General features: G+C 42.0%; 1 protein-coding gene across 1 annotated transcript; it reads right to left on the reverse strand.

The window, feature by feature from the left end:
• Nucleotides 1-7,440: 7,440 nt before the first annotated feature.
• Nucleotides 7,441-10,014, reverse strand: LOC135672087 (probable leucine-rich repeat receptor-like protein kinase At1g68400). Its single transcript, XM_065180544.1, has 2 exons — nucleotides 8,706-10,014; nucleotides 7,441-8,131 (listed from the first exon to the last, which is right to left on the reverse strand). Exons 1-2 carry the CDS (start codon nucleotides 10,012-10,014, stop codon nucleotides 7,482-7,484), a joined length of 1,959 nt encoding a protein of 652 aa, XP_065036616.1. The 3' UTR covers nucleotides 7,441-7,481.
• Nucleotides 10,015-12,914: the final 2,900 nt, after the last annotated feature.

The raw sequence follows: 12,914 nt of genomic DNA on the forward strand, positions 1-12,914 counted from the left end.
GCTTGCTAAAGAAGCTCGTCGAAACTCATCGAGAAGATCGTCATGAAGTCCAGGAGCTTGCCGGAAGTCCATTGGAACATTGCCGAGAGATCGTCGAAAGTTCGCCAAAAGCTCGCCGGAAGAAACCAAGACCTAGGGACTTGTTTAGCTTAAGTATGCCTCAGATTTTGTAGTTAGCACGTAATTGGGAATGGATTTGGGCCAACCCAATTAGGGGCCAGTTGGGCCCATGTAAGGATTGTGTTGGGCGCAATGAAAGGCCCAAAGAGTGACCCAAGAGGTGGCACCATCGTGGCACAGTCTCTGAGACTGTGTCAGGCGATGGTACCGCTAGTCTGGGCAATGGTACCACCCCTGGCAAGGTGCCAGGCGGTGGTACCACCAGTCTGGGTGGTGGTACCGCCCAGTGGCCCAGTGCCAAGCAGTGGTACCACTAGACTGGATGGTGGTACCGCCCAGTGCAGTGTCAGTGTCAGACTAACACAGGTGGTGGTACCGCCCGGACCCAGGAAACCCGAGATAAGATATTTTTAGGCTCCAAGTTTGAATCAACTTGAAGCTTATAAATACCCCTCTCATCCCTAGTTAACATACACAAGACTTGAGAGTAAAAATAGAAAGAAACACTGCTGCAATCTTGTGTGAACTCCTCTCAAAAGTTCTAAGTGTTAAAATAGTTTGAGAGAGGAGTAAGTGGGGGTTTAATGGTTATCTCCTAAACCCGATAAAAGGAGAATCGAGTTGTAAAAGGTGGTTGGTCTTCGCCTATTGAAGGAAGACCGATAGTGGATGCCGGTGGCCTCGACGGAAGAGGAATCGGCGGAGTGGATGTAGGTCACGACGACTGAACCACTATAAAAATCTGGTTTGTGTTTCCTTTGAGCACTTTAGTTTTATAGTAATTTGCCTTTCCTCTTTACTATACTTTTCCTATGCCTACACTCGTATATGCTTCCAAGTTTCTGAAATCGGTTTTCAACGTACGAAAGAATTTTCAAAACTGACGTTTTTACTGCTGCACTAATTCACACCCCGCTCTTAGTGCCGATTCTTTCCTAACAGTTGGTATCAGAGCCTTATTTTCTCATTTGGTTTAACACTCAACAAGAAATGACTATTTTCAGCTTTCAAGAGGGTCACTCTCTCATTCGTCCTCCCTTTTTCAATGGGACGGACTACACTTATTGGGAAATTCGAATGAGAGTTTTTTTGCTTTCATTGAATCTCGATTTATGACACATAGTTAAATTTGGTTTTTAAATGTCTTCTCTTCCAATAAACTATTGGAATGATTTAGAAAAGAAGACTTTTTCTCTAAATGCAAAGGCTATGAATGCCTTATTTTGCGTCTTAGATAAAATTGAGTTTAATCGGATTTTTATGTGCGAAACAGATTTTGACATATAGCGCACTCTCGAAATCACACATGAAGGCACTAGCAAAGTTAAAGATTCGAAAATCAACTTTTTAATGCATAATTTTGAACTTTTTTGAATGAAGCCGAGCGAAACCATTATTGACATATACACCCGCTTTATGAATGTCGTCAATGGTTTAAAAGTTCTTGGTACAAGCTTTTCGAATTTTAAACTTGTTAACAAGATTTTAAGATCTCTTTCTAAAAATTGAAATTTGAAAGTAACGGCTATTTAAGAATAAAAAAACTTAAATACTTTTTTGATCGAAGAACTTATCGGATCTTTAATGACCTATAAAATGACTAATGTGACATTTGACGAACATGAGAACCACCTTCCAAAGAATAGGAAGGATTTTCAACTTAGAACAATTGAAGACCACTCGAGCATAAGAGTGATGGTTTACATGAACTCCTTACTATGAAATTTAAAAGGTTCATGAAACAAGAGTTAAAGAATAAAAAAAAAAAAAAACGTAACTACTTGCTATAAACACAAGAAGAAGGAAGCTCTTTGGGATGAATCAAGCTCATCCGAAGACGAGGAGAAAATCAACAAATGTGAGGTGGCAAACTACGCCTTAATGACTTTCGATGATGAGGTAATCAAAATGCCCTTAGTTTATTTCAAAATTACATGATGTTTTTCTTTCATGAGTTATTTTTAATTTAGTTTAATTATTTTTCTTGAAAATTGCCTGTTTAATAATGTTTAATGAAAATACAAAAATAAAATTAGATCATGCTTACCTTTTTAGTGATTTTCAAACTTGCATGTTTTATGATAAACAAACAAAATGATTTTGATTAAAAATGTCTTATGAAATCATGCTTGATTAAATAATATAATGATGATTTGATATCATGCTTAATGAGTTTATATTTAGAAATGATGCATGATGATCTTTGCGATTTTTACCGTAATGAAAGTTGCTTTTTCGGTTTTAAAAATGATGTATGTTTTGATTTGGTATAAATGAAAAAGACATGCTTATATGAAAAAATGTAAGTATTTTGCTTGATGATTTTATATTTAAATTATGCATGAGACTTTGAAGTTATTCATGATGAAATGTTGCTTTTTCGGTTTTAAACAAGATGGATGGTATTCATACAAAAACTTGAGCATATTGATTTGAAATCATGTTTAATGGTTTTATAGTTCGAAATTATGTATGATAAATCTTACGATTTATGGATTATTGATTTTTACCATAATGAAAGTGGCTTATTGATCTTTGTCGTAATAAATCTTATACTTTCGTTTTAAACAATGATATATATATTTTCATTTGGCATAAAAAAAAGGATAAAGGCATGCTTCTATGAAATAAATCGTATGAATTAAAACAACTAAAAAGAGAAAAACATTTTTCTTGAAAATTTCTTTTTCTCTATCTTATCAATTTTTCACTAAGAGATTGATAAAGTTGTTTATGTCATTTTGAATCTCTTGAAAGTGATTTTGATTTGATAATTTGAATATGAATGAGTTTTATCTTGATTGTTTTAGATTTATAACTTGGGATTTCTTATGCTTAAATCATGATTTTATATGCATGAATTGAAATCTTTTTCTCCTAAGTTTCTTTTATGATTTACTAAAGAGAATATCTTTTTCAAAATTCATGACTTAAAATTTCTTTTGAATATCTTTTATTATTTGATCTCGTAAGATTTTCTATTGATTATTTAAGATAAGGTTTTTCAAAAAAAAATCATGCCTTTTGGTATTCACATAATCTTATCTTTCATGATATGATTTTTATGTAATTCCTTGTATCCATAAAATGTTTATCTCATCACCCAATTAATTTTTCTTGATATTCTTTATATGATGCTATGAAATTATGCATGAAATACTCATGATATTATGTTGATGCATACAAATGAGAATTTATGATTTGTACATCGCATGGTATGATTGAATCATTGTTGTAAAAGAAAAAGGAAATTGTTAGCTTGCACATTGCAAAAGATAACAAAAATATATGCTAGCTTGAATGATAAAACATGAGATTGTTTATAAAATTTATTGTTCTCATGATGTGTAAATTGAAATAAAAGGAAATGAATTGTGTCACTGTATTGTTATTCCCCTCTTTTTGCCAATGACAAAGGGGAGAAAGAATTGCTAGTATGCACATCTCTAAAGAGAAAAATTGCTCGCGTGCACTTCTCAAAAGAGAAAAAAGAATGATGCTATCTTGTGAATTTTGTTAAGTTACATATTTTAAAAAAATACAAAAATAATGCTATCTTGTACATTTCAAAAACTGGCTAGTTTGAACATCGTAAAGAAAAGCAAATATGTCAACTTGCATATCCTTAAATTTGCTAGCCTACAAATTACATAATGATAAAAATAGAGATTATGTTTATTATGCAATGATTTTAACTTGTATTTCTAAACATTTAAAAGTTACACTTCTCCTTTTTGTTGATGATAAAGGGGGAGAAGTATGATCATGTATGCATGATGACGTATTGCAAATATTCATCATGCATAACATGATTATACTTCTCCCCCTTTGTCATCAACAAAAAGGAAAAGTGTAACTTTCAAATATTTGGAAATACAAGTTCAAATCATTGCATGATAAAATTTGCAATGACTTGAATTCAACTTGAATTCAAGGTTTTATCAAAATGGCATATTGATAGGGGGAGTTAAGGTTAACTCCATCATCAATTAGTTGTCATCATAAAAAAAGGGGAGATTGTTAAATCTCGTATTTTGATGATAAAACCAATTGATAAGTGTTTATGATTTGATCTGCGTTTTGAGTAATGCAGGATGCTTCGATCAAGATGAGATGATTGAAGTAGGAAGAATTATGTTGGGCCGGAGGGAAACAAGTTAGAAGATTGGACGTCGGGCCAGAGGATCGGTTAACGTATCGGTAGAAGACTTCGGGCCACGAATTCGGGCATCAGGCTAAGAAGAGCTGACATTGCACCAAGGATATCGGAGTTGTGGAGGTCAACTAGCCGATTGGGCAATAGGCCGCAAGAGAGGATGATGCGCCGAAGAATCGGACGAAGCGTTGATGGACCAATGACATACCGGACAATATGATTCATGCTTAGTAATAATTGTCTAGATCGAAGTGTGTTTTTATGTGTGAAAGATTAACTATGATAGCAAGGCATAAAGCAAAGTGAAGTCCTAGAGTCAAGGATGTGATTTATTTTGGAGTTTGATAGTTCATCGGAAGTCCGGACGTTCGTCGAAAGTTCTACCAAGAAGTCCAAGAGCTTGCCAAAGAAGCTCATCGAAACTCGCCAAGAAGATCGTCGTAAAGTCCAAGAGCTTGCTGGAAGTCCGTTGGAACATTGCTGGGAGATCGTCGGAAGTTTGTCAGAAGATCGCTAGAAGCTCGTTGGAAGAAACCAAGACCTAGGGACTTATTTAGCTTAAGTATGCCTTAGATTTCATAGTTAGCACATAATTGGGAATGAATTTGGGCCAACCCAATTAGGGGCGAGTTGGGCCCATGTAAGGACTATGTTGGGCCCAATAAAAGGCCCAAATAGTGACCCAAGAGGTAGCACCGTCATAGCACAGTCTCCTAGACTATGTCAGGCGGTGGTACCGCCCAGTGGCCCAATACCAGGCGATGGTACCGCTAGACTAGGCGGTGGTACTGTCAAGTGCAGTGTTAGTGTCACACTAACACTGGTGGTGGTACCGCCCAACACAAGCGGTGGTACCGCTCAACATAGGCGGTGGTATCGCTCAGACCCAGGAAACCCGGGATGAGATGTTTTTAGGCTCAAAGTTTGAATCTTGTGTGAACTCCTCTAAAAAATTCTAAGTGTTAGAATAGTTTGAGAGAGGAGTAAGTGGGGGTGTAAGGGTTATCTCCTAAACCCGGTAAAAAGAGAATCGAGTTATAAAAGGTGGTTGGTCTTCACCTATTGAAGGAAGACCGATAGTGGATGCCGGTGGCCTCGACGGAAGAGGAATCAGCGGAGTCGATGTAGGTCACGACGATCGAACTACTATAAAAATCTGGTTTGCGTTTCCTTTAAGTACTTTACTTTTATAGCAATCTACCTCTCCTCTTTACTGTGCCTTTACTATGCCTACACTTGCATACACTTTCAAATTTCCGAAATCGGTTTTCAACGTATGAAAGAATTTTCAGAACCGACGTTTTTACTGCTGCACTAATTCACCCCCCCTCCCCCCCCCCCCCCCCCTTAGTGCCAACTCGTTAATAACACAAATTGTATTCCGAAAATATTGACGGATGCCAGCAAGCACTAGCGGAGACTCCATAAGATATAAAATCACCCCCGGGGAGACACTAGAGGGTGGAGGATTCACTATCCATGAAAATGTGACTTAAGCTTTGGAGGGGTCAAGCTAGAGCTCCCATCTTCAACATTGACCTATCATGCACAGATTCGGAACAAAAGCCCCTCACAGATTTGCTAAAGAACACTCTAGGAGATAGCGACCATGACTCTTCTTCCTTAGGATGACTTTACACAATCGAAGTCTAATCAATTCATGTCCCTTCCCAAGCCATAACATAATGAATCACAACACTTACTATAATTAAATTTTATTTTTATTAACCGATAACTATAATCAAAATGAATTATATTCATAATATGTCTTTATCAATTTATATAGAGCCTTTTGTTTTTTTCTTTTCTAAAACTACTGAAGTCGTCCGGGCTTCTTAATATGAGAAAAAATTAAACAAGACACTGTACACTGGGTTCTCTATCATCAGATTCTGAAATCCATGAATCTCAAAACAGCACCGTGCCTTTTTTCAGCAAACTCACATGTCCCAAGTGCGATCATCAAACAAGTTCCTCTTGTGCATGTATACGCCGATCTCCTTGTCGAATACAGAGTAAGACGATCGACATTTCCAGACAATGATTTAAGTTTCAGTGAGTGCTAGCTGCTGCTAATAACGTGCTTCGAGATGGTCGACTTTCCAACTTCAATGTATATATCCGCCGTGGAATTCAAATAAGGCTTGCAGCTGCTGTGGACCGAAGTTTCGTAATACACTGAATGTGTGCAACTTAAACACACAAATTTTGAATTAGTGCTCTAGTCATGAACAACAACCACAACAATGCTAAAATGCGGCCAACTGTCCGTTGAAACATCGTAATGCATTATTGCGTAAGTAATGATTTTGAGGTTCAAGACATTATTTAATATAATAGATATTATTAATTAATAATAAATTATTGTTTTAAAAAAAATGAAACTAACTGCAGTACTGCAGACAGAAGCTTTGCCCAATGGAGCTGCCGCCAAACTTGTAATACAGTAAATTCCTGAAATCTAAATCTCTTGAATCCAAATAATTAAGACGAGCCTCCACAGCACACCGATCCATAAACATCGCGTGTTCTTTTGTCTTCCCACGGGCGAGTCGCCTGGCATCCTCAGAAGGTGAGTCCAAGAAACAGCGAGGAATCTCAAGACATGAATTATTTGCTCCCTGAATGTGCTCGACTCTAGTCGAGGATGGTAGTATATGACAATAGTGCAGAGCCGAGAACAAACAATGATGCGAGATATGGTCATTGCTGCAAGTTCGAATGATATTTTTAAGCAGAGGGAGATCATTTGCGCCAAGAAACAGCAACCGGCCTCCGGTTCACCTCTTAGACATTTAGTTTCGGGAGGGAATCAGTGTCGGGTAACGATCACATAGTAGATAACAGTGGTATAGATATGGAAACTAAAAGCTTAGGCCAAACGCTTTCAAATTAATTGGCTGGAGATTTGGTGATCTTGGAATAATAGACGTTAAAAGCACTTCAAGCGAAACCAATCAGCAGAATGCGAGACTCGAAAAGGACATGAACATGGTTGGCTCGACAAAACTAACGTTTATGATAGATACAGAAGACTCGAAGTCGTCTTTCTGCTACCAAGAGAAAATATTAAAGGGAAAAAAACGGAAAGGAAAAATCAAGCATCATCGTCAAAGCGGTTTTACTATTTTTCACCTCTATTTGACTCACTTTCTTTTCTCTTCTTCGTTTTATCAGCATTCTTCATCATCCACGTCGAAACATATCAACAGCTTGTGAAGGTGGGAGTGTCTTCGGAGAGACAAGGGGAGGAGGATTCATAGGAATGGTCATGCAGAGAAGGAGAAAGCGATCCTCTGCTCCTCCGATTTCCCCTCTCCCTGATGTCTTCGATCATCTTATACACCACGGCCATCCTGGGCCGGTCCTTCGGCTCTTGCGCTACGCAGAGCAGCGCCACCTGCAAGAGAGCAAACATCTCGTCCTCAGCGCCTTTTCCCCTCGTCAGCTCTATGTCGAACACCTCTGACGTCCATTCCTCTCTCACCACGGTCTGCACCCACTTGGCCAAATCCTCTTCACCGTGCACCACCGCGGGCCTGCCCGTCAATATCTCCAACAGAATGATCCCGAAGCTGTACACATCGCTTCTTTGCCGGGTTTCTGCCACCGCAGCGTGGGAACCGGAGCTGAAGGACGAGGAGGGTGGTGATGGAGAGACTAGCTCGAGCAGGCCGAAGTCGGAGATGCATGCGTTGCCTTCACCGTCGACGAGGACGTTGGAAGAGGTGAGGTGTTGGTGGGAGGGCTTGGAATTGGATGTTCCGTGGAGGTATGCGAGGCCTTTGGCGGCACCCAGCGCGAGCTGCAGCCTTGAGGTCCATTCCAATGGAATCCTTCCTGGTCCTCGGTTCCCTGCTGCACAATACGAAATTTAGAGATTGGCTAAAGATTTAGATAATGGTGATACAAATTTAAGCTCCGGTTTAACTGAGCTACCAACAATTGATGCCTCACTGGTCGCAACTCTTAAGGGAATTGAAAAACTTTACATTGCTGCGCTAACAATTCCAGCCTAATCCAACACAAGATTCGATTTCAGTGAAGGGTTCAAATTCAACCAAAATTGACCCAACTATAACCATTAGGATCCGAGTTTCCTCTGTTGATGGAACTTAATAATCTGGAAATCCAAGTGGAAACCCACATGGATATTAGGATCCGGATTTTGGGTAGTTTATCGGATAATATATATATATATATATATATGTATATATATATATATATATACATATACATATACATATATATATACATATACATAACATATATACATATACATATATATATATATATATATACATATATATATTTGGTCTGTAATTTCGAGTTCGGATCGTTATGGATCCATAAAAGGATCGGGATTTGGACTGGAGTGAGATGTTGACGGGGTTAAACCACAACTAAGAAACAAGCAGAGGGAACGGACCATGTAAGAGGTTCGAAAGGCTGCCGCTAGGGAGGTAATCGTACACCAGCAGCAGCTCCTCGCCGGTAGACGAGTAATGGTACGCTCTCAAGCTCACTACATTGGGGTGTCGCCACCCGCCTATCTCCCCAAGTAACTCTTCCTCCTCCTTCCCACTCTTCTCCTTCACCCTCCTCCTCACCCTCTTCACCACCACCGCCTCCACCTCCGCCGCTTGTCCCCCCTCCATCACCACACGATACGTGGAACCCACAGCCCCCCTTCCCAACATCTCTGCCGACCCCCTCATCAGGTCCTCCAATGCAAACCGCCCGCAACCCTCAAACAACTCCATCCTCCCTCCCTCCTCCGCCTCTTCCGCCTCCTCCCCCTCTTTTCTCCCTTTCTCCGCAACTTCCACTTCTCTATTCTTTGCCCTCCGCTTGAGGCACAAGAGGGCGACCATCGCGACGGCGGCCGCAGCCGCGATAGTGGCGGACATCGCCCCCGCTATTGCTGCCACCCATTTCCTGATCTTCCGCCCGTTCACCATCGGCGGCGGCCTCCGATCGCAGCTCGCTGTCCAGTTTTTCAGGCACCTCCGTAGCAGAGAGCCCCCGCAAAGACCCGGGTTCGCGGCGAAGGACGACGGGGGGAAGGAGGAGAGCTGGCGGGGGATCTCGCCCACCAAACGGTTGTGAGAGACGTTGAGGTCGGTGAGCCCCGGAATGGAGCCCACCGAGACCGGGATGGCTCCATCGAGCTCGTTCTCCTCGAGGCGTAGGGTCAGGAGGCGGCGGAGTAGGAGGCCGATCTCCGGAGGAATGGTGCCGCAGATGAGGTTCCCTGCGAGGTCGAGGCGGCGGAGACGGCGGAGGCGGAGAAAATAGACAGGGAAGGGGCCGGAGAAGCGGTTGTGGGATAGGTGGAGGTGCTTGAGGTGGGAGCGCCAGGGGGAGAGGGAGAGGTCGAGGCGGTGGAGGGGAGAGGAGAAAGAGTTGTTGTTCAGGCTGAGAAGGGCGAGGCGGGGGAGGCCGGCGAGATGGTGGATGGGACCGTCGAGGCGGAGGCCCACGAGGACGAGGCGGGCGACGCGGCCGCCGCGACAGGAAACTCCGCGCCAGGAGGCGCAAGGGTCAGCGGCAGGGTCCCACGAGGAGAGGGCGGCGGGGGTGTGGCGGGAGAGGGAGAGCTTGAAGGCGAGGAGGGGGCCAAGGTCGGGGTTGGGAGAGGGAAGCAAGGGGAGAGGAGACGTGGCGGCGAAGAGGGGGAGGAGTAAGATCGGAGCGAGAAGAAGGGAGAGGTGGTGGTGGAGTCGGCCTGGTGTCATTTGATGTTTTGTTGGAGCTTTCGGTTCGAAACGTTGATGGAATTTATAAGGTGGTTTTAAAGGCGATGAGGGCTTTGATCAACCGAAACAGAGAAATAGAGGCGGAGAGAGTCGGGTAAGCATGGGATGGGGAAGGACAGCTTCATGCACATTCATTCATATCATTCATTCATGCTGAACTGAAGGCGTCTGGTTGATTGAATTAAAATTAATTTGGGGCGCGGAGAGTTGGGGTGTAGGAGCGGACGTGGGCGCGGGGGAAGGGGGATGGGGGAAGGGAAGGGGTAGGGGTCGGATTTAGGTTGCGTCGTGCGAACGTTTGAAATTGGGCTTACTTCCACGACCAGAGGAATTGCGTCGTGGACGTTGCCGCAAAGATGTTGCAGACAGCACTCAGTACTCAGCGGATCACCTCTGCATATGCAGAATGCTGGGGACCGCTACGTAATCTTTAGTCAATCACACGTGCCGTCTAACCGATACATATAACAAAGATCGTTCTAATACAATGCGCTAATACACTCGACTTATGGGAGTATGTATACTCCAATATCCATTGAATACTCCCACTTGGAGAGTGCAATCGTCGTCACCCGCTCCTTTCAACATCGATACGGCAAGAATGACAAGTATATAACTTGGGGACATGTGAATCATATATCATGCTTATTTGATCCACACCGTCTGAGTCATAGTCCCACGAGATCAGTGACATTGCGTTGTCGATCGAGAGGTAAACCTAACAGTTGATAGCTAGGAAACCTCAAACATAGGGGTGATCCATTTGTCTATAACTTTAGCCCCAATGGTTCCACATGCGATCGCTCATTGGGAATCTTTCAATATCTTAACGTAAGCATTGGAGTGATTTTTATAAGTGATAGAGATGACAGTTAATCATTCATCATTTGACATATGTCCTGTGCGTGATGTCTAGACAGAAAGAAAAAGATAAAAATTATTCTTTATCAGATTGTCCACATGGACATGGATCCAAAACAAACAATTAGATACTATCTCGATCCTTAATGCCTTCATGGATAAAAGACTAAACTAAAATTGTTAGAGGTGGTTAAATGCTTCTTCCTTGAAATTTTTTTTATGGAATATTTTATCCTTCACTACCAATTATAAGAGCTAAATTTCAACATTGGGAAGAGGATATAAGAGCTAAATTTCATCATTGAGAAGAGGTGGTTAAACACATTCACCTACCTTAGATTAATAACTTGGGAGTTGGTGGGACTAGGTCTGAAAACCTTTTTTGATCTTGATCTTTGTGTAGATGATACTCCAGGAGCTTAGTGTTTTCACCTCGGAGAGACCTCAAATAATCCTACACATATGGGTCTAGATTTGTCGGGTTGATTAAGATATCAACGGCATATTCTTATAATATTTTTTATGCCAGAAGAAGGATATAATGTTACAAAAATGCTTGCCTATCGATCCCTTAAATGAATGCTCGAGCAAAAAGACTTTGTCCTTGACCAACAGCACTTCCGTCCAAGTAGGGCAATAGCTATCCATTTCATATATTAATGCATCAACCTTGGCATAGACATTGATGCGATATTGGTGCCTATTCAATAACCCAGATCTCTCACTCCCAAGGATAGTCTCGAGCCACCATTCGTCCCCGTTAAGGTATTCTTAAACCTCACTCAGCAAGTATAAATGCTAACAGATATGATACAAGCCGTTGCTTTGCTTTTGCCCTAGTTGGTTCTGTTAGGATCAAGAGCACTAAGAGGGGGGGTGAATTAGTGCAGCGAAAAACCTTCTACGATTAAAAAAACTACGTTCGTTCGATAAAAGTGATTTCGGTAAGAAAGCCTGATTCGTAAATCACTTTAACTTTTGATTAAATGAGATGCAGCAAAGATATAAATGCAGTTTGCAGTTATGGTTCAAATCAGTTAGTAGGCGCAAACTGAAATATGATATTCGTATAAAAAAACTGATTTACGTCTAAATGCTAATTCGTAAATCACTTGATTAAGCGAGATGTAGTTAAAGTAAGGATATAAAGGCAGTTTGCAGTTATGATTTAAATCAAAACGTAAACGCAAACTGAAATATGATGATCGTACGATAAAATTGATTTACGTCTAAACGCCGATTCGGAAAGTGCAAAGCTTGAAACCCGATCGTATATGCGTAGAAAGCAGTAAGCTTTTGAGGAGATTTGCAGTAAGGATAAGATGCTCAAAGTAAATGCAAACCGAGATTTACAGTGGTTCGGTCAATCTTGACCTACTCCACTTTTGGCTTCCTCCACCGACGAGGTCACCTATGTCAACTAGAGGCATTCATTCAATAGGCGAAGGCCAACCACCCTTTTACAGTTTCACTCCTTTTGACGGGCTTAGGAATAACCCTTACAGAATTTTCTCTCCTCTCTTTAAAGATCAGAACTTGGAAGAAAAGAGGGAAAAGAACTTTTGGCCTTTACAACAATTTTGAGCTCTAAGAATCACAGAATAAGATCAGGATTTCGGTGTGTTTTGAGTGCTCTTTCAGTGCTGAAAGGGTGGGGTATTTATAGGCCCCAACCCAGTTTGAATTTGGAGCTCAAAACTGTCAATTTCCGGAATTCTAAGATCTAGCGGTTGCATCGCCCGACTAAGGCGGCTGCATCGCCTGGCAGAGCTCGAAGACTAAGCCTCTAGGCGATGCCACCTCCTGTCAGGGGCGGTTGGACCTCCTGCCAGAGCTCGAAGACCGAGCTCAGGCGGTGCCACCGCCTAACTGAGGCGGTTTCACCGCTCAGCCAGAGCTCGGAGACCGAGCCCAAGCGGTGCCACCTCCTGGCTGGGGCAGTTGCACCGCCCAGTCTCGCTCAGAGACTGAGCCTAGGCGGTGCCACCGCCTGGCTTGGGCGGTTCAATCGCCTGGCA

Source organism: Musa acuminata, chromosome BXJ1-4, assembly GCF_036884655.1.
Source record: "Musa acuminata AAA Group cultivar baxijiao chromosome BXJ1-4, Cavendish_Baxijiao_AAA, whole genome shotgun sequence".
In the NCBI taxonomy this organism is placed as follows: Eukaryota; Viridiplantae; Streptophyta; class Magnoliopsida; order Zingiberales; family Musaceae; genus Musa; species Musa acuminata.